Source organism: Lissotriton helveticus, chromosome 5_1 (assembly GCF_964261635.1).
Source record: "Lissotriton helveticus chromosome 5_1, aLisHel1.1, whole genome shotgun sequence".
NCBI lineage: Eukaryota > Metazoa > Chordata > Amphibia > Caudata > Salamandridae > Lissotriton > Lissotriton helveticus.
Window position 1 is genome coordinate 1,233,960,562 of NC_136065.1, and position 19,780 is coordinate 1,233,980,341.

Below are 19,780 nucleotides of genomic sequence, written 5' to 3' on the forward strand. Positions count from 1 at the left end.
GGTTGACCCAAACATGGTGCAGTCGGTGTTGCCTGCTTTTAGTGGTGGCGCGGGGTGTAGAGAACATTGTGAAAACATTTTGCCTATACATTCATTTCAGTTGTTAATGGATGGTGTATTTTTTGAATGAGAATGTTGTGCAGACTAATTTTTATTCTGAACAGTACTTGAGGGACAACAGTGCCAGACTAAAGTCTCACTCTAGAGCTACCTGATGAACTTCCACAAATCTGGAAGTGTTGAAGAAGTTCTGTTTGATGGGCCTGAAAAGGAAGCTGTTGCTGTCTAAATATTGGTCTGCTAATTCCCTCGTGGCAAAGGCTATATTACCTGCAACCATGAGTCATAATCAGAATTTGCTTCTTCTTCGGACATTGCATATTGTTGGTAATTCTTTAGCGCTGCCACGAGATTGCACTGATTGGGCCCATCTTTATAAAGTTTGGCCTGTCCATGATCTCTTTGTAGATTGATTTTCAGAGATCTATGTGCCAGGGAAAGAAGTATCTGTGGATGAGTCTTTGGTCCTGTTTAAGGGCTGGCTGTTTTTAAGCAGTACATTCCTACCTAGAGGGCATGTATATGCTGTCTGAGAGTAGTACTGGACTGTCTATAATTTCACGGTCTAAATGGGTAGCAATTCAAGTATTGACCCCTCTGGGTTCCGTCCACTTTTGGAGTTGCTGAAAAAATTATGTAGGAACCTGGTAAAAAGCTTTTTAACAAAGGTCACTTTTTATACGTAGATTACTTTTATGCTGGTGTGCCATTGTTCTGGGAATTGTTCAAAGTGGAGACTGTTGCTTGTGGCACAATCCGCTCCAACCTTTATGGCTACCCAAAAGAGCTTGTTTGTAAAAAAAACTTGACAAGGGGCAGTGCAGTTCCGTGAGTAGTGATGAATGTCTAGATCTGACAGGAAAGATGTCTATAAGCTGACCCTTCCATAATGAAAGTACTATACCTGTGAATGTTTGGGGTCAGGTTGCTGAAGAGACACACTTGTGTGCATTTTAGGTTCCAAAAGGCACATGGGTGGTGTAGATATAGCAGATCAGAGGTTGGAACCTTAGACTGCTCTTTGTAAGGCGTATGTTTGGTATAAGGAGTTGGCTATCTATTTGTTCCATTTAGCAATCTTCACTGCTTCTGTTGTATTTATGGATTGTTCACCAGCGTCAAAAAAAGACATTTGTTCAGTTTCAGCTGTCTCGGATAGACAGCCTTGCTGTAGTGGGTTAGGCACGAGTTCCTACAGTAGCAGTGGTGAAGGATGTGGCTAGATTGAAAGATCGCCACTTTCCTGATTACATTCTTCCCATAGTACAAAAAAACTTTCCAACTAAGAAATGAAGAGTCTGTTACCGAAAAGGTATATGGAAGGAAACTTTTATGTACTGCCCTATTGTTCTTCTAAGCCTGGGCTGTGTGTGCCCGCATGTTTAATATTGTACCACACAGAGCAGAGTTTTTGGTTGCAGTCGGAAGTCTAAAAGTCAACTGACTAGTCTGTATCATTTTACATTTTTTGTTCAGATTTTATGGTTGGCATTAGTATGATGTATTTAGTGCGAGCTGTTCTGTCTGGAGTTATAGTTTTGTTTCTATTGCCAATTGATTTGTGTTTTCTTTTTTTATATAAAAAATGTGATGGTGGTGCGTGTGGATTGGTGCTTGGCTGGCTGTGTGAGTGGACTGATGTTTGGCTGGTGTTGTGCATGGACTAGCGCTTGGCTGGCTGTGGGCATGGACTGGTGTTTGGCTGGATGTGTGTGTGGACTAGCACTTGGCTGGCAGTGTATATGTACTGCTTCTTGGCTGACAGTGTGCATAGACTGGCGTTTGGCTGGCAGCGTGTACGTAGTGACTTGCTGTTGGTCCCTTCTAGCCAAACGCCAAAGCCCACACTCTGTCAACCACCAGCCAATGTGATTGCTTGTCAGTCTGTTGATATAAGTGTTGTAATGTGCTGGGCCCACGGCTGGCAGTGTGAATGATCATGTATGTATCACATATGAAAGGTGACTGAATGGCCTGTAAAGATTTTGTTGCCTTGCCGCAGCTTTACAGCTCATGAGCTCTGAATCAATGTTTCAGGTTTTCGACCTTTCAATTATTAACAGTACATTTCATTTCTGTGAAATCTTTTCTTATTAACATTTTAGGCTCTGAGCCGTCACTCACCCTCGTGGCAAATCCAACTAGTATGTGTGTGTACTTGAGTAATAGATGAGTATGAAGTAATAGTTGTCTTTTCTGTCTTTTTTCTGCCAGGGTGTACATTATCTCTACATTGTCTATTAATGTGAGTGTTGTAATGTGCTGCAGTGTGAATCATCTTGTTTGTGTCATGTATGAAAGGAGTGTGAATGGCCTGTAAAGAGGTTGGTGCCTTGCCCTGCTTTTGCAGCTCACAAACTGTGAGTCATTGGTTCAGATCTTAGAACTTTCAGTTATTAACTGTGTATTTAATTTTTGTGAAATCCATTGTCAAACAAATATGCATTTTGAACATTTCACTCACCCTTGTGCCAAATCCAAACAGTATGTGGATGTATGTGACAAATAGATGGATGGGAAGTAGTATTTGTCTTTTTTGTCTTTCTCTGCCAAGGTTTATATTGTGTCTAGGTAAAATCTACAAATTCTAGTTATTTTCATAAACGAATAACCCAGGGGAGTACAAGATGGTCTGCACTCATTGATCCCAACAAGTTTTCCAACCACAATGCGCAGCAAACCTCAAAATTCGACTAAAGTCACACATTTTCCTTGTATTACTGTGCCATATTCTTCCAGAAAAGAACCACAGATTTCCTACCACCCAGTGTTCCCTGAGGTCTCCCAATAAAATCCTACCTCACTTGTGTGAGTGGGCCAAGTGCCCGCATCAGGGAAGGGCCCTAAACCTATTGTGGAGACTTCAAAATAATCCATCACAAAACATCCTGGTTTTCCAACAGAGTCACATGGGTTTTTGGTCTCCGGCTCTGCAGGCATCTATGGAAAGCTAAGAAACCCAAACATTTCTGAAAACTAGACACCCAGGGGAATCCATGGAGGTGTGGCTGACATTGATCCCTCAACATTTTCCTACCAAGAATCCCCAGCAAATCTCAAATGTAGCTAAATAAATCACAAAAATCTGGAGTTACCCTCGGAGTCTAGTTTTAAAAAATTTACAGGTTTTCTAGGTTTGCCTTGGTGCCGGCTGAGGTAGGGCCCAAAATTCACAGCTAGGCACACTGCAAAAAAAGGGTTAGTTTTCACTCGAAAAATCTAGGGGCATATTATCAAGGGGGTTTATCTCCGCTTTTTTGGCTTTAAAAGCCAAGAAAGCGGAGATAAAATTATCTCCCTATTACCTAGCTGTCGCTAACACCAGTTAGTGACAGCTAGTAGGAGATAGCGACCATCTTGGGCCCCACTTTGCATGTCAGTGATATTTATCACTAATGACATGCAAAGTGGGCGTGCCAAGATGTTAGCAACTGGAACCAGTCGCTAACATCGCTATCTCCTATTACCAACTTTTGGAGATATTCGCGCTAAGCGCGAATATCTCCAAAAACTAACACCTGCCCTGAGCAGTTCTTAGCCATGTTATGCAATGGGAGGTGGATAACATGGCTAAGAGCATTAGCTCGGTAATGAATGAATATCGCTGACTTTTCAGCGATATTCATGCATTGCGGCCGTTTTTTATCGCATTTGCGATAAACCTTGGTAATACCAAGGTTTATCTGCGATAATTTCTGACAATGCTTAGCGGTAAAAAATTCGTTGCTAAGCATCGTTAGCGATAAATATCGCTTAACGTTGGTAATATGCCCCCTAGTGTTTCCATGTTGCGTTTTGGGCTGTTTCCTCTCGCAGTCACTTGGCCTACTTAAACAACTGAGGTACCATTTTTATTGGTAGACTTGAGACAATGCTGGGAGGGTGGAAGTTAGTGGCTCCCCAAAGATTCCTCCAGAACTTTCCATCACAGAAATGTAGGAAAAATGTGTTTTTTTGACAATATTGAGGTTTGCAAGGGATTTTAGGTAATATAACCTAGTGAGGCCACACAAATCACACCATCCTGGATTCCACTACATGTTCAGATTTTAAAAATGTACAGGGTTGCAAGGTTTCACTAGATACCAGCTGAGCTAGGGCCGATAATCCACAGCTAATCACATTGCAAAAAAAGGATCAGTTTTCAGTGGAAAAATGTGATGCGTTTATGTTGCATTTTGGCCATTTTGTTATGTGGGCATAGGCATAACCTCACAAGCTTGGTATCAATTTTTTCTGTAGACTTGAGGAAACACAGAATAGTAGAACACATGGTATTACCAATTGTCTTACTATGTATTTCTGCCTTCCAAATGTAAGAAAGTGTGTAAAAAAAAGTCATCTTGAAAAATGCCCTCTAATTCACATGGTAGTATGGGTACCTACAAATTTAGATATATGCAGATAACCAGTGCTTCTAAACTCCATATCTTGTTCCCAATTCAGAAATACATAGGTTTCCTTGATACCTAATTTTCACTTTTTATATTTTTCTAAAGGATTTGCTTTATACCTGGTATACAATGAAAAAACATTGCAAAACGCATCTAAGTTATTGTCTCTGCATACCTCAGGTTCATGGTGAATCCACATGCCCTATATATCCCCACAACCAGAAGGGTCCAGTGAATAGAAGGGTATATTGCTTTAATAAATATGCCATAGTTAGAAAATGGTACAGGTGAAAATGGAGGCACAGATAGCTGTTTTTTCCAACTCAATTTCAATATTGGTTTATTTCAACTGTTACTTTATATAGGAAAACCTTGCAGGATCAACACATACAACACTTTGCTCTATTTATAATTTTGCATACTTTTTAGACATAGATAGCTTTCTAGGATCCATTAATGTTTTCATACCAAATTTTACCATTAACTGGAAGGAGTTTGAAAGTACAAAAAATAGGAGAAATAGGCCAATTCTCAGTAAAATGCGAAGAATGTGTCTAACAGTTTAGTTTTCTGAGAAATGCCTGCCTTGGAAGATGGTGATTTTATCACCACATACCCTTTGTTGATACCGGTCGCAGGTAAACAAAACAGACACTTTCCTCTGCAGCATATTTTACACATCTTTTCCCAAAAAACACAAAATGTGGCTGTGTCTCATCTCATCCTGGGCATCCCCCGACACAGCCACATCTCCGGACACCTGAGAGACCTGCACTGACTCCCCGTCAGCAAGAGAATCACGTTCCGACTCCTAACCCACGCACACAAGGCCCTCCACGACCTGGGCCCCAGGTACCTCAACAACCGCCTGACCTTCTACACTCCCACCCGCCAGCTACGATCAACCAGCCACGCCCTCGCCGCCGTTCCACGCATTCGAAGAGCCACCATGGGAGGAAGATCCTTCTCCTACCTGGCAGGCAAGACTTGGAACTCCCTCCCCATCCACCTCCGTCTGACCCAAGACCACCTCTCCTTCAGGAGGCAACTCAAGACCTGGCTGTTCGAGCAGTAGCGGATCCCCCCCCCCCCCTCCTCCCCCCCAAGTGCCTTGAGACCCTCCGGGTGAGTAGCACGCTATATAAATATCTTGATTAATTGATTGATTGATTGTGTTTAGGCTAATTCCTCGGTCCTCTCTAGGGGAATCCACAAACCCTGAGTAGCTTTAGATTTCTTGGAATATTGGAAAAAAGGAAAAACATTTATCTTGGATATCTTATGTAGACAAAAAGTTATAAGGGCCTCAACGCAACCTATGCCATATAGCCCAAAAAAGTCATGACACAGGTGGGTGTATAGGCCTGGTAGCAAAGGAGTTAAATGCATTTCTTCCTGACATTCACTACAATTGAACGTCTTTAATGTTCACCATTGTTGGTGAAGTCACTGCTGTGTATCTCTAAACACGTTTTTCAGGATGTTTGTCCTTCAACAATGGTAAGGGCGAAGACTTTCAATTCAAGTGAGTGTAATTATATACTGCATTTACCACACTGCATCAGAGTTAGTTGTGTGCTGATATGCCAGGCAGTTTACTCCCTTCTCCTTCTCTGATTGGCTAGTTGGTGAGTTGTTAGGGCTACCAATGCTCTGTGAGTGGGGCAGAGCCCAGAGAAGGGTGTAAGTAGCATTTCTAGCACCCCTCAGTTTTACTTGTCCACTAAAGTGGGACAAATATCCTGGAAAACGTGTTTAGAGATACACAACATTGGCTGCACCAGCACAGTGAAAACTAAAGACTAAATTGAGTGTTAATATACACTGCATTTACCATAATTCTTCTGGCACACGTGTGTGCTGTATGGCAGGCAGTGTGCCAACTCCTCCTTTTACAACTGCATACAGTGTCAGCTTTCGGAACCAACCTTTAGACGTGCACTACCGTGTCTGCAAGTGCTAAATGTATATACTAAATCAGCTTTCAGAGACTCAATCCTGTCAACAGCCTGTGGTTGTCTCTACTTAAAGTTCTTGCCTGGGACATCTTTTAAACGTTCTTGAATTGATTTATTTTCTATATACAGCACTTACCAGAGGGTTTGGGCGTTGAAGCTAACAAATCTGTTAAGAAGTAAAGTAAAATTGCATCATTACTGCTTTGAATGAACACATTAATTATAACCCATGGCACTCCGTAGCAGACATTGCCATTAAAATCCCATGACATGTTATACCAAGTGCTCTTCCTATGCAAAGATAACATTTTTAGTGTTGGGTGCAACTTTCTTTCGTAAATCTCTTTAGTCCAAACAAATGTGCATGCTCTCTTCTACTGACAATACATTAAAATTATCTTTCCCTCATTGGTAGTGACTCTTATGATGCCTCATAGAAATGAGCAGTTTTATTTTGGCCTGCTGCATTTGTTTTTGGTGGAAATACACACAGAGAAAACCAGAACAGGCAGGAGGTGCTTATTGTCTACCAAACTGGGGTAACATTAGTCCAACCCCGTGGGGTTAGTCTGAGAGTGGGCATATGTCCCTCTTCCTGCCAACCTACCAACGGAATGTTCTCTTGCCCTGTAGGGCAGGTAAGTGTGTTAGTATGTTATGATCATGATCCTCTTCTAAAGCTGTCAGGGGAATATATGCACAGACCCTGCAAGCAATTACAGAGTTAACCGTCAAGGTTTGCTCATGCACAGAATGCACTTTATGTCTGTGAGTGAGCTTAAGACCCCCACAAAGGTGACTTTGTTCAAGTCTTTCTGATGGCATGTCAAATCAGTATTCTAGATTATGTATTTTACATTCCTCTAGATTTAAGCCCAAAGAGAACTTACATCTGTCTTGACATGATTCATTCTCTAGGTGCGGCACTTACCAGAGTTTTTTGCTGTCGGGGGCAGAGTACCTATTAGGAGGGAAAGTATTACTTATTACTGTACTGATTATAAAACCAAGATAAATGCAGTTCCTCAACTGAATGCTTTTATCTTGCCTTTGTACTACTATGTAATGTAATTAAGCCAATTTTTAGATAAGCAAGAATGAACATTAAAACAAGATTTTTCATGAATCACTGCAAAATGGAAGTACACTTATGCACTTGATCATGCTTACTGAGAGAAGCAGACAACTGTATTAGGTCCCTTTTGTTCAGAATAGCAGCCTAGACAGACCCCCCACACACACACAAAAACTGTAAACCAGAACACTCTACAAAGATGATCACACCTATTGCGCTACCCTTCCAACAAACAGTAGAGATCTGAAACAGGGCCATGGCTGGGTATAGCATTAGATGGTAAAATCAAATTCTCTGTTTGCTAGAGACTGGCTATATCAAGAGACTACACAACATAAATGTTATCCATAATATTGGTGTGGTGGATGAAATTTTGTTTGGGTATTCTAGGGATTTAGCACTTTTTCAACAAGTCAATTTATTTTTCATTCCCTCTGTATTTCCGTAATTCAGGCCCTAGCCTGCATTGAACAGCAGTTCTATATTCAGGGCACAGGATTGATTTTGCTGACATCTGCCAAATATTCAGTATATGGTGGATTAAGTAGTAAGTGTGGTAGATCTTTCATTATGTAGACAATACAGCTAACTCAGAATCACATGGTGCAGTGGCCCTTGCTATGTTCATGAGCATGCCAGCTCTGAGCTAGGTTAAGTACTCCACTGGCATGCCAGCTGAATTTAGAGCTGCACTCTGGCCAGTGGGCATATCTTGCATTGGCAGGATTCATTGTCACAGTGGTTCCTGTAATTCATTGAAAGTTTGATGGATGGCTCTGTAAACACGACATGGCCTTCCTGTAAACTTTCATTGGTTTTTTTAATTTTCAAAAATTAAATTCTAAAGAAGGCTTTTGTTTTCAAAAATAAAAAAGCAATGTCCATCACTATGGAAATATTCTCCCTCTGAGTATGGGACATTTTGCAGTCTTCACTGCCTCTTTCCACTAGGTTCTGCCTGGTGGTGACTGACAGTGAAATCTTGCTATTTCATTGCACACTGTAAATAGGGTGGATAGGCAATTGGCAAACCCTTCCGTTGGCGGAGAGGGTACCTCGTCACCTTTACGATAGAGTACCTTCTCTGTCAAACTCTAAATTGAGCCCATAGTCTACACCATAGTTTTGGGTTTATTGTTGTACTCCTTTTTTATTATGACCTGATTTTAGTAATTCTTTACATTCCATTCTAAAAGATATAGGTTTTTTCAATAGAATAAATTAACTCTATTAGATATTTTACTAACTAAATAAGCCTCAGGAGACAGATATTTTACTGATTACATAAACCTGGAGAGACGGCTAAATATGTCTCCTATCATGATGTAAACTGCACAGACTTCTTTTAATCACTGATTCCCTCTCACCTCATTTAACATCACCTCACTCCCTTTCTCGCTTCTATTCAAATGACTTATGGTCTGATATAAAATGACAGAGCAGGCTGGGTTTGTTGTGCAGATCCTCCCTTGCAGATACACACAATGGCGCTGAGTGTCAGTGCTGTATATCTGGATTTAGGCCCATGGCCTCTGATTTGTACAGTGGGCATGCACCCACACCAAATGCCCAATGTGGACTACAGTAAAAGTAGGATGATTGTATCGACCAACAAATATGGCTGAACACAACTGTGTACAGCCAAATCAAGGTAGGAGGGATTACACTGCCTTGAATATCAGCAGTGGCGTAACTATAGCCCCCGCAGCCCCCTCTGCCACAGTGCAGGGGTGGAGGGCCCCTGGTCTGAGTGCTCTTGACAGGGTCCTGACCTTTTGAGGCTCTTCCTTGTACATTGCACGGAGGTCCCTGTGATCAGTACCCACTCCCGGGCGACGCCGACCTACCCAACATGGCCACCGCCGCCAAAACCGGAAGTGCGGTTGACGCTCTAGCGCCCGATAAGGAAGTAGCAGCTGGAATGCCTGAAAAGAGCGACGGGCACGGAGAATATCGTTCCGCGTTTTCGGAGCAAGAGGAGGAAGACGCCACCGGACTGGAGGACAAGCAGCGGAGCACAGCCTGGAGGGAAGCAGCGGAGGACACACAGGCGCTGTGCAGCAGCGGAACAAACGAGGAGCCCGAAGACAGCAAGGAGGAGACGACGAGGGAAAGCAGCTCCAGGAGCACCGCGCTCGGGACCAGTGCACTCTTCCAACACCACGGCCCAGGAGGGTCGTGGCAGCAGGCAAGTACCCGCTGCATGCTCGGATCTTGTAGGGGGGCTATGGGCTCGTATCTAAGACTTACACGACCACAGTCCCTCAAATTATGTTATGCCACTGCATGCCAGCACACAAATTGCCCAAATGCATTGTGTTAAGTGCTTTGCTTCATAACATTCACTTTAATAGAACGTCTTTAGTGTTCATCATTGTTGGTGCAGTCAGTGCTGTGTTTCTCTAGACACATTTGCAGGATGCTTGTCCTTCAACAATGGTGAAAACTGAAGACTTTCAACTCAAATTAGTGTAATCTTATACTGCATTTACCACAATGAATCTGGGTGAGTTTGCAAGACAGTTTGCTCCCTTCCTCCTTCTGTGGTTGGCTGCTTGGTAAGTTGCTGGGTCTGACCTACACTGTGTGAGTGGTGCAGGAACCTGAGAAGGGTGTGAGCTGCATTTCTAGTATCCCCATATTTAATTGTATAAATGTCCTGAGACGTGTTGAAAGATACACAACACTGGCTGCACCTGGAATAGTGAAAGCTAAAGACTTTCAACTCAAGTGAGTGTTAGTATACACTACATTTGCCATAATGCTTTGGGACAATTGTGTGCTGGGATGCCAGGCTGTTGCCCCCTCACCCTTCCACTACTGTGTACAGCATCAGCTTGCTGAACCAATTTATAGATATGCACTATCATGCCTACAAGTGCTAAATTAATATACTCAATCAACTTTCAGAGACTCAATCCTGTCCACCGCCTGTGCTAGTCTCTACTTAAAGTTAATTCCTTGGACAAATGTTCTTGGATTGATGTATTCACTGTATGCATCACTTACCAGAGGGTTTGGGTATTGAACCTATCAAACCAGTTTGGGAGTAAAGGAACATTATATCGTTAATGATTTACATGAAAAGATAAATGATAACAGATGGCACTCCATTGCAGACATTGCGCTTATTATCCTGTAACTTTCTATACCAGGTGCTCGTCCTATGTAAAGATAACATTTTTAGTGTGGGTGAAATTTTCTATCACAAAACTCTTGTGCAAACAAATGTGCATTAGCTTTTCTTCACTTGTAGTGTTTGTGTGATGCCCCTTAGAAATAAGGAGCTTTCTTTCAGCCTTCTGTGTTTCCTTATTGTGGAAGAACACCAAGAGAAAACCATGCAAGGCAGAAGGTGCCTAATGTCTATCACACGTGAGGTAGCAGCAGGAGCGGTCCATGCAAGTAAGATCGGCGGGGCGAGGTGGAGGGGGACTCGACAGATGACGATGAGGGAAAATTAAATACATATTTAATTTCCTTCGTCCTTATCTGTCGAGTCCCTGTCCCACCGCTCTTGCCTGCACGGGCCGCACCTGGGTGCCATTTGTCCAACCACAGAGGGTAGAGTGGGCATGTGTCCCTCTTCCTACCCACCCACAGACTGTTCCCTTGTCCCGTAGGGCAGGCAGGTATGTTAGTGTGCTATGATCAAGTTCACGGTTGCCCAAGGTCACATCGGGCTCCGTGGATACTTTAGAGGCGATGTGGTGATTTTAAAAACGGAATTGTGAAAATTGTATTTTATCCTGCACATTTTGTGTTGACTCTTTTGTTATACAGGCGAATATTTTAAAACTTACTTTGCACACTCGTGCTCTTGCCCTCATTCATCCCTTGGCAGGTGATTAAAACACTGCCCGGGACCCGACTTTGGCCGCCATTTTGGGTGAGGAGCCTGGAGTGGAGCAGACGCGAGCGGACTAGCGCTCGGCCCCTCCCGCCCTCAGCCCTTCAAAAGCCCTTCGTGTCCACAGGCCAATTGATAGAAGTTCACGGTTGCCCAAGGTCACATCGGGCTCCGTGGATACTTTAGAGGCGATGTGGTGATTTTAAAAACGGAATTGTGAAAATTGTATTTTATCCTGCACATTTTGTGTTGACTCTTTTGTTATACAGGCGAATATTTTAAAACTTACTTTGCACACTCGTGCTCTTGCCCTCATTCATCCCTTGGCAGGTGATTAAAACACTGCCCGGGACCCGACTTTGGCCGCCATTTTGGGTGAGGAGCCTGGAGTGGAGCAGACGCGAGCGGACTAGCGCTCGGCCCCTCCCGCCCTCAGCCCTTCAAAAGCCCTTCGTGTCCACAGGCCAATTGATAGAAGTTCACGGTTGCCCAAGGTCACATCGGGCTCCGTGGATACTTTAGAGGCGATGTGGTGATTTTAAAAACGGAATTGTGAAAATTGTATTTTATCCTGCACATTTTGTGTTGACTCTTTTGTTATACAGGCGAATATTTTAAAACTTACTTTGCACACTCGTGCTCTTGCCCTCATTCATCCCTTGGCAGGTGATTAAAACACTGCCCGGGACCCGACTTTGGCCGCCATTTTGGGTGAGGAGCCTGGAGTGGAGCAGACGCGAGCGGACTAGCGCTCGGCCCCTCCCGCCCTCAGCCCTTCAAAAGCCCTTCGTGTCCACAGGCCAATTGATAGAAGTTCACGGTTGCCCAAGGTCACATCGGGCTCCGTGGATACTTTAGAGGCGATGTGGTGATTTTAAAAACGGATTTGTGAAAATTGTATTTTATCCTGCACATTTTGTGTTGACTCTTTTGTTATACAGGCGAATATTTTAAAACTTACTTTGCACACTCGTGCTCTTGCCCTCATTCATCCCTTGGCAGGTGATTAAAACACTGCCCGGGACCCGACTTTGGCCGCCATTTTGGGTGAGGAGCCTGGAGTGGAGCAGACGCGAGCGGACTAGCGCTCGGCCCCTCCCGCCCTCAGCCCTTTAAAATGGTCCCCCTCCCTAGGAAGCGCAGCGGACGAGCGCAGCGGGCGCGACGTAGGCGCGCCGGAGTTGCGCCTGAGTTAAGCCCGTCTGCGCCCGTCCGCGACCTGTTGGGACCTGGGGCCACTCCCCTTGCTCCTGGCATCATTTACCCTAGACATACTTACTCTCGCTGTACTCTGCTTGGCTTACGTCCGTCGCCTGGCAAGTACTGCTCTCGCATGTGTTGTCAGGATGCACCTCTGTCCTGTCCTGCTTGCGCATTGGCTATCACGTCCCACCTATCTGAGCTGCGCATTCCCTCACTCCCTTTCTGGGCCGATTCCCCCTTCCCTGTGAAAGCTCATTTGCCGAATCCCTCTCCTGTGTTTAGTTTTATCAGTTTAAATTGTCGCTCTTTACCTAAGCACAAAAGGGACATATTTGACCTTCTCACTTCATATAGTCCGTCGGCCCTGTTTCTTACCGAAACTTGGCTAAAGGACTGCTCTGGTCCAGACATCGCTACTGCCCTCCCTGATAATTACGCCTTCGTGGGTCGTAACAGACCTCTTAAAGATGGAGGAGGCATTGCTATTATTTTTAAAAGGACCTACTCTTGCAAGTGGGATGATCTTGTCATCCCTAACTGCGAAGCTGGCAGTTTTAAACTCCTATTATCACCTAATTTTACTTTGTCCGGTGCCCTTTTATATCGCCCACCTGGCGCTGCCGGCGCTTGGGCTGCCGCTCTTCCGGAATACATTTCTCCCCTTGTGCTGGAATCCAACAATTTTTTGTTATTAGGTGATCTAAATATACATTTTAATGACACCCTATGCCCTACCAGCACCCATCTCACACAGGACCTGGCCGCCCTCAATCTAAATCTCCTAAACTCTGGTCCTACGCATAAAGGCGGTAACTTACTTGATCCAATTTTTGCTAATTTAGATAATGTTACCTGCCTACCCCCAAAACCGATTATTTGGTCGGATCACTTCATTGTAGAGTTTCACATCAAGACAACGGCTGCACCTGGCCCCCCTGGCAGCCCACCTTCCCTTGGAACAAGAAGGAATTGGCATAAACTGAATTTGGAGCAACTTAATTTTTCCTTAAAAGAAACTCTGCCCCTTTCGGCTAATATCACCATGGATGACGTGGGCAAGATCAGTACCTGGCTTACTTCTGCCATTGAGTCCTGCCTTCCAGTACGTAAATGTACACAAAAGTTCCTGCACCCTCCTGCCCCTTGGTTCAATGAAGAACTCAAAGTGGAAAAGTCACGCTGCAAAAGACTGGAGCGCATTTGGAGATCCAACTACCTGTTGGCAGATAAAGAGAACTACAAACTTGCATTACATAAATACCACACTCTATGTAACACTGCCCGGGCTAATCATGTTAACGACACGATACTGAAAGCCCAGAATCGTCCTAAAGCCCTCTTTAAGGCAGTTCAGGAACTATCGGGTATGTCATGTGCCCCCAAAGCCCCCTGCCTAAATAGCAATCAATGCAATTCCCTGGCAGAGTTCTTTACATCTAAAATTGATAACATCTACGCAGGCTTTGGCGTTTCTCCTTCCGTCTCAATTAGGCCACCATTCCAGCCACAGGACCAACTCTTCTCACAGGATGATCCTGAACGACTCTCTTCTCCTCGACTAGATAAATGGGAATGTATCTCCATGCCCGTCTTCCAGAAATTGTTGGCAGAGATTAAATCCGGCTCTCCATTGGATCCCATGCCTCCCCAGATTCTTTGTACTCTGGACACTGCCCCTTTGGATTGCATCTTGGCTCTTCTGAATGCATCCCTCACTGAGGCAGTGGTTCCTAATATCTGGAAGCATGCGATGGTGGTTCCATTGCTGAAAAAAGCCAATGCGGATGTCAGCAATCCTGCCAACTTCCGGCCCATTTCCTTGCTCCCCTGCCTCTCAAAGGTGTTGGAGAAACATATCAACCGTCATCTCACCACCTACATTGAATCAGCAAACGTCCTCCACCCTTCCCAGTCTGGTTTCCGTGCAGGCTTCTCTACGGAGTCCACCCTTTTGGGAGTCTCGGAGACAGTTAGGTGCCAGGTAGACAAAGGGGAGACAGTGGCACTCATCCTTTTGGATTTGAGTGCCGCTTTCGACACCGTCTCCCATAGCATCCTTTTGTCTGCCCTGAAGTCTGTGGGTATCTGCGGCCCCGCCCTTGCCTGGATTTCTGACTTTCTTTCTCATCGCACTTTCCAGGTTTTTTCCCCCTCTTCTGTGTCCACTGTTCACAACTCTCCATATGGTGTTCCCCAAGGTTCTATTCTTAGTCCTTTATTCTTTAACCTTTATGTTAGACCTCTTGCTTTTCTTGCGGAACAGGCGGGACTTTCTATTTTTTCTTATGCTGATGATACCCAGATTATTTTTTCTCTCTCCTCTAATCAACACTCCCCTTCCTCTTCTCTCTGTGCTGGACTCACTGATATCGCCAACTGGATGCTGACTAACAAGCTTAAGCTGAACGGCGATAAAACAGAGCTTCTCCTGTTTGGGCCGGATTCCGCTCTCTGGGGCCCGCAACATTGGCCTCAGCAAATGGGACCTTTACCGGTCCCAGTAACGTCAGCACGCAATCTGGGGGTCCTCTTTGATAATCAGTTATCCATGAGACAACATGTGGTCAAGGTCTCGGCCACCTGTACCACCATCATCAGGTGGCTGAGGAAGATCACATGGATGCTGCCTCCAGATACCCAGAAGTCAGTGGTCCAGGCCCTAGTGACATCGCGGCTGGACTACGGCAACGTACTTCTTCTGGGTGCCTGTAAGGAGGTTACCAGGAAGCTCCAAGTAGTTCAGAACATGGCTGCCCGTCTACTCTGCAATCTCCCGAGAACAACCTCAGTCTCTTCTTCCCTGCGCAGCCTTCACTGGTTGCGCATAGAATCTAGGACCAAATTTAAAGCACTTTGCTTTATGCACCGCATCAAAGCTGGAAAAGCCCCCCACTATCTCTCCACCTTAGTCCAGCAATATTGTCCCTCTCGCACCCTTAGGTCTTCCACTCATTGCAGATTCTCTGTTCCCCGCTTTAAGCGTGCCAGAGTCGGCGGACGTTCGTTCTCCCACCTGGCACCTGCGCTCTGGAACTCACTTCCTATCCCTCTGCGGTCTGAAACATCTTACGTCAAATTCCGCAAAGGTGTGAAAACCTGGTTATTTTCTCTGTAACCGATTCCTTATCTTCCGTTGTCCTCTCTTACTTCTGTTCGTTTAGCGCCGGGAAACCTACGGGTAGCTGAGCGCTCTACAAAATCAGATATATATATATATATATATATATATATATATATATATATATATATATATATATATATATATATATATATATATATATATATGATCAGGATCCCCTTCTAAAGCAAAGTCAGGGGAATATATTCACAAACCTTGCCTATGATTACAAACTTAACCATCAAGGTTTTCTCCTGCATAGACCACACCTTGTGTGTGTGGAGTATCTGAAGACCCTACAAAGGTGGTGCAGCCCGGAACTTTACCTGTCTTTCTTCACGTTTTTCTAATGGCCTGTCAAAATCAAAATTCTAGATTATGCACTCTACTCTCCTTTGAATTAAGCCCAAGGAGAACTTGCATCTGTTCTTAATATGATTCATTTTCTAATATGATTCATTCTCTAGGTGCTGGACTTACCAGGTGCTTTGGCTGTCGGGGGCAGAGTACCTATCAGGAGAAAAAGTATTACTTATTACTGATATTGATTATAAAATCAAGATAACTGCAGCTCCTCAACTAAATGCTCTTATCTTGCATTTGTACTACTTTGTAATGTAATCAAGCCAATTTTAGATATGGAAGAATGAACATCAAGACGAGATTCGACATGAATCACTTCAGTATGGAAGTACACCTGTGCACTTGATCATGCTTGCTGACAGTAGCAGACGACTGTATTAGGACCCTTTTGTTCAGAACAGCTGCCGAGACAGACCCCCGCCCCACATGCAAAAGTACCGTAAAGCTGAACCCTCTACAAATATAGTCACAGCTAAGTTACAACAAAAGTTACAGAGTATCCTATCCGTGTAATACATTTACGTAATACAAAAGGCATAAAATCATATCTATTAATATAAATCCAAAAAACATTTAAAGAAATTAAAAATTCTGTAACAAAACATTTCATTAGGCAGGTTGCACAAAGCGTCCAGTAGAGATTTTGCAGAAAAAATACCTAACTTTAAGCATATTGGTCTCAACCACTTTTGACGATGGGCCCTTAGAGCAGGGCATATAAAAAGGATATGGGAGTTATCCTGAATTGAAGAATCAATGCTACATAGATTACATTTATCAGAACAACCATGCCATCTAGCTAATAATGTATTTAAAGGAGGAAGGTCATATCTCAAAAGAAACCAAAAACGGCGTAAGCCGTGAGGGAGGGACCAAGATGCATAGGGTTGTATCTTTTTAAATGAATAGGAATTAACAACCTCGGTAACACCTTTCTTTATACAGAAAACATCTCTATCCCTCTTAAAACTTAGCTCCCATATAGCCCGTTTTAAAGACAGCTTAAGCTGATGCAAGGATAATTGAAAGAGCGATGATTCCTCCAATTCTAATAGTAAAACAGCCCTTCTAAAATTGTTTATAAGTAAAGAATATTCTTTCATAGGACCCAGTAATTCTTTTTTAATTAGGCATCTTAATGTAGCCGGGTTGCCCTTGGCTAGGTGAAAAACCCAGCGTATTACTCCTGCCAGGGCCTGAACTCAACTGCTTCGTAATCCCAATTCAAGTCTAAGGGTTTCTACTGTACACGCATTATTGACTGACAATAAACAACGCAAAAGTCTACCCTCAATGGTATCCAAAAAACCCCATTGACTTAAGTCTATTAGCTCAGTGCCATAGAGCAGGGAAGCAGGAATTTTTGCACGAAAGGCCTCCAGGAGAATGGCAAAATGTCTTCTACCTGTGGCTTTATAAAGAGCGCTCAGTCCCTTTCCCTGGGTCAGGGCTTTCCTGATGTTACCATCTATGTGTGCCTTGTTACTCAAATTACCACAAACTATTTTTCCCAAAAAAACATAAGTTTTTACAACTTCCAATTTCTCATTCCCTAAAAACCAGCAGAAGTAACACAATTTTGTTTTTTTCTTTCCCGTGAAGCACATTACTTTGCTTTTAGACATGTTAATTTTCAAATGATGATCTTTAGAAAATAAATGCAAAGCATGCAGACGACTATTAAGACCCTTAGGCGTAAGGTCAAGAAGAAGTATGTCATCTGCATACATTAAACATGCTACCTGTTTGTCCCCTAAAGTGGGGGCAATTCCATCACTCAGGGAAAGAATCTGTGGGAGATCACAAACAAAAAGGGAAAATAGTAAGGGTGCTAAAAAGCAGCCCTGTTTAAGACCATTGGCTGTAGGAATTGCTTGGGAAAGGCCTCTCTCCCCCCCAATAATACTCTACACCAGGTCTCAGAGTGGAGTTCCTGGACTAAATTTAATAGCCTGGCTGGCATACCCAAGGCAAACAATTTTTTCCATAATAATGGACGGTCAACTTTGTCAAAGGCCGTGGAGAAGTCTTTGAAGGCAGCATAGACTCCCCCACCTCTGACCTTGACATATTTATCCGTTATTACCTGGAGAGCAGTTAAATTATCCAAGGTACCGTGATTTCTTCGGAATCCCGTCTGTTCTAGAGGAAGAATATTTGCCTGGACTACCCAGTCATTAACTTGTTTCAGAAGGCATCTAGAAAAAACCTTTCCAATTGCGTCTAACAAAGCAATTTGGCGATAATTTTGAGGAGCTAATCGATCACCCTTTTTAAAAAGGGGCACTAAAATGCTTCCTTTCCACGAGGGAACTATCTTTGCGCTACAGAAACAAACATTAAACACTGGACATAACAACTTACTCCATTTTTCACTGTTGTGTTTTAAAACCGAAATTGGAAGTTCGTCTGGCCCCATTGCCCCGGATAAGCGCATTTCCCTTATGGCTATTATAATGTCCTTTTCAGATAGGGGAATCAGAGGCTGATCCTTTTCATTAACACCAACATGAGGAAACGACATTCCATTTATTGCATAAAGGGATGTAACATATTCCACCCATATGTGTTCATCTATGGGAATAGGAAGTGGACGTGTTCTTGATCCACACCCCTCTCCTATAAGAGACCAAAACTGTCTCATATCCCCATTAAAAGCAGCCTCTCTTAATTTAATCCAAGTTGCATCCTCCCTTTCTTTCCGTAGTTTTTCCTGCAACCTTTTCCTCCTTCTTTTTAATAGGTTTATTTTACAAGCTCCTTCTACGGATTTATGCAAATATTGTTTCCTTACAAGTTTATTTATTTCTATATTAATAGAACGTAAGGGCCAAGAGGGAGTTGTAAAGTGTCTTTTCTTGTTAGGTTTTTTAGCGAGTGAAATTACTGACGTCATAAAATCTTGGAAGGACGTTATTTCAGAACCCTGCCAATTGGCAAGATCATCAATTGCAGCATCCAAGACGCTCTCCAGGTCTTGTTCAGCTTGTGGGTTCCAATAGCACCTTCCTGATTTCACTCCAAAATTTACCTGATCACTATTAAGTGGCCATTGATCGGGACTCTGAGGATTTATATTCAAAACGGAAAGAAGTATTTTATGGTCACTAAAGACCGTTTCAATGACCCTGAGATCCTTTACTAGGAAAAAAGAAGAGTTCTGAACTATCACATAATCTAATATTGATTCTCCCTGATGAGATTTGTGAGTAAAATTAGCAGGGGAGTCGGAGGGGAGTCTTCCGTTTGATATAATCCCATCCATTTCAGAAAGTTCTTTGAGAAGCAACTTCCGCGCTTATTTGTTTTAATTTTCTCGGGAAGGATAGCTTGTGGGATATGACATGATTCTTCTTTGTCTTTATCGCGAAACAGAGTCGTACTTGAATTAGAAATTTTACAATTCAAATCCCCTACTAAGATTATATTGGGGGAAGAAGATTTCTCCCTTATACTTTGAATATAGGCAAAAACTCTTCTTAAAATTACATTAAAGCTAACTTCAGGGGGAATGTATATGTTAATCAATACCAGAGGTTTAGATACATTAACATTATCGTGACTAAACAGCGTTATAGCTTGAAAGAGATTGCTAGAATCCATATAATGGGAGAAATTCCATTTTATCTCAGTGGATAGGAGACAGGCAATTCCCCCCTTAGCGTGTCCTCTCCTGGAAGAGACGGCTTGACCATCAAGAATAAAATAATCCCTTCTAAACCGAAGTTTCTCAGAGCACCAAGTCTCTTGGAGACAAAT

The 19,780-nt window shown here is 43.3% G+C and overlaps 1 protein-coding gene across 7 annotated transcripts in view; it reads right to left on the reverse strand.

Annotated features, from left to right (window-relative positions):
• The window catches only part of LOC144755244 (uncharacterized), a 305,633-nt gene that overhangs the window by 55,099 nt on the left and 230,754 nt on the right, over nucleotides 1-19,780 (reverse strand). For 6 of the 7 annotated variants that reach the window (XM_078643985.1, XM_078643983.1, XM_078643981.1 and 3 more), the window contains 3 exons: nucleotides 16,139-16,168; nucleotides 7,344-7,373; nucleotides 6,549-6,578 (listed from right to left, as the gene is read on the reverse strand). In XM_078643985.1, the coding sequence (XP_078500111.1) occupies nucleotides 6,549-6,578; nucleotides 7,344-7,373; nucleotides 16,139-16,168 (90 nt within the window). The remainder of the gene's footprint in view (nucleotides 1-6,548; nucleotides 6,579-7,343; nucleotides 7,374-16,138; nucleotides 16,169-19,780) is intronic. The other variant, XM_078643980.1, reaches the window with a different exon arrangement.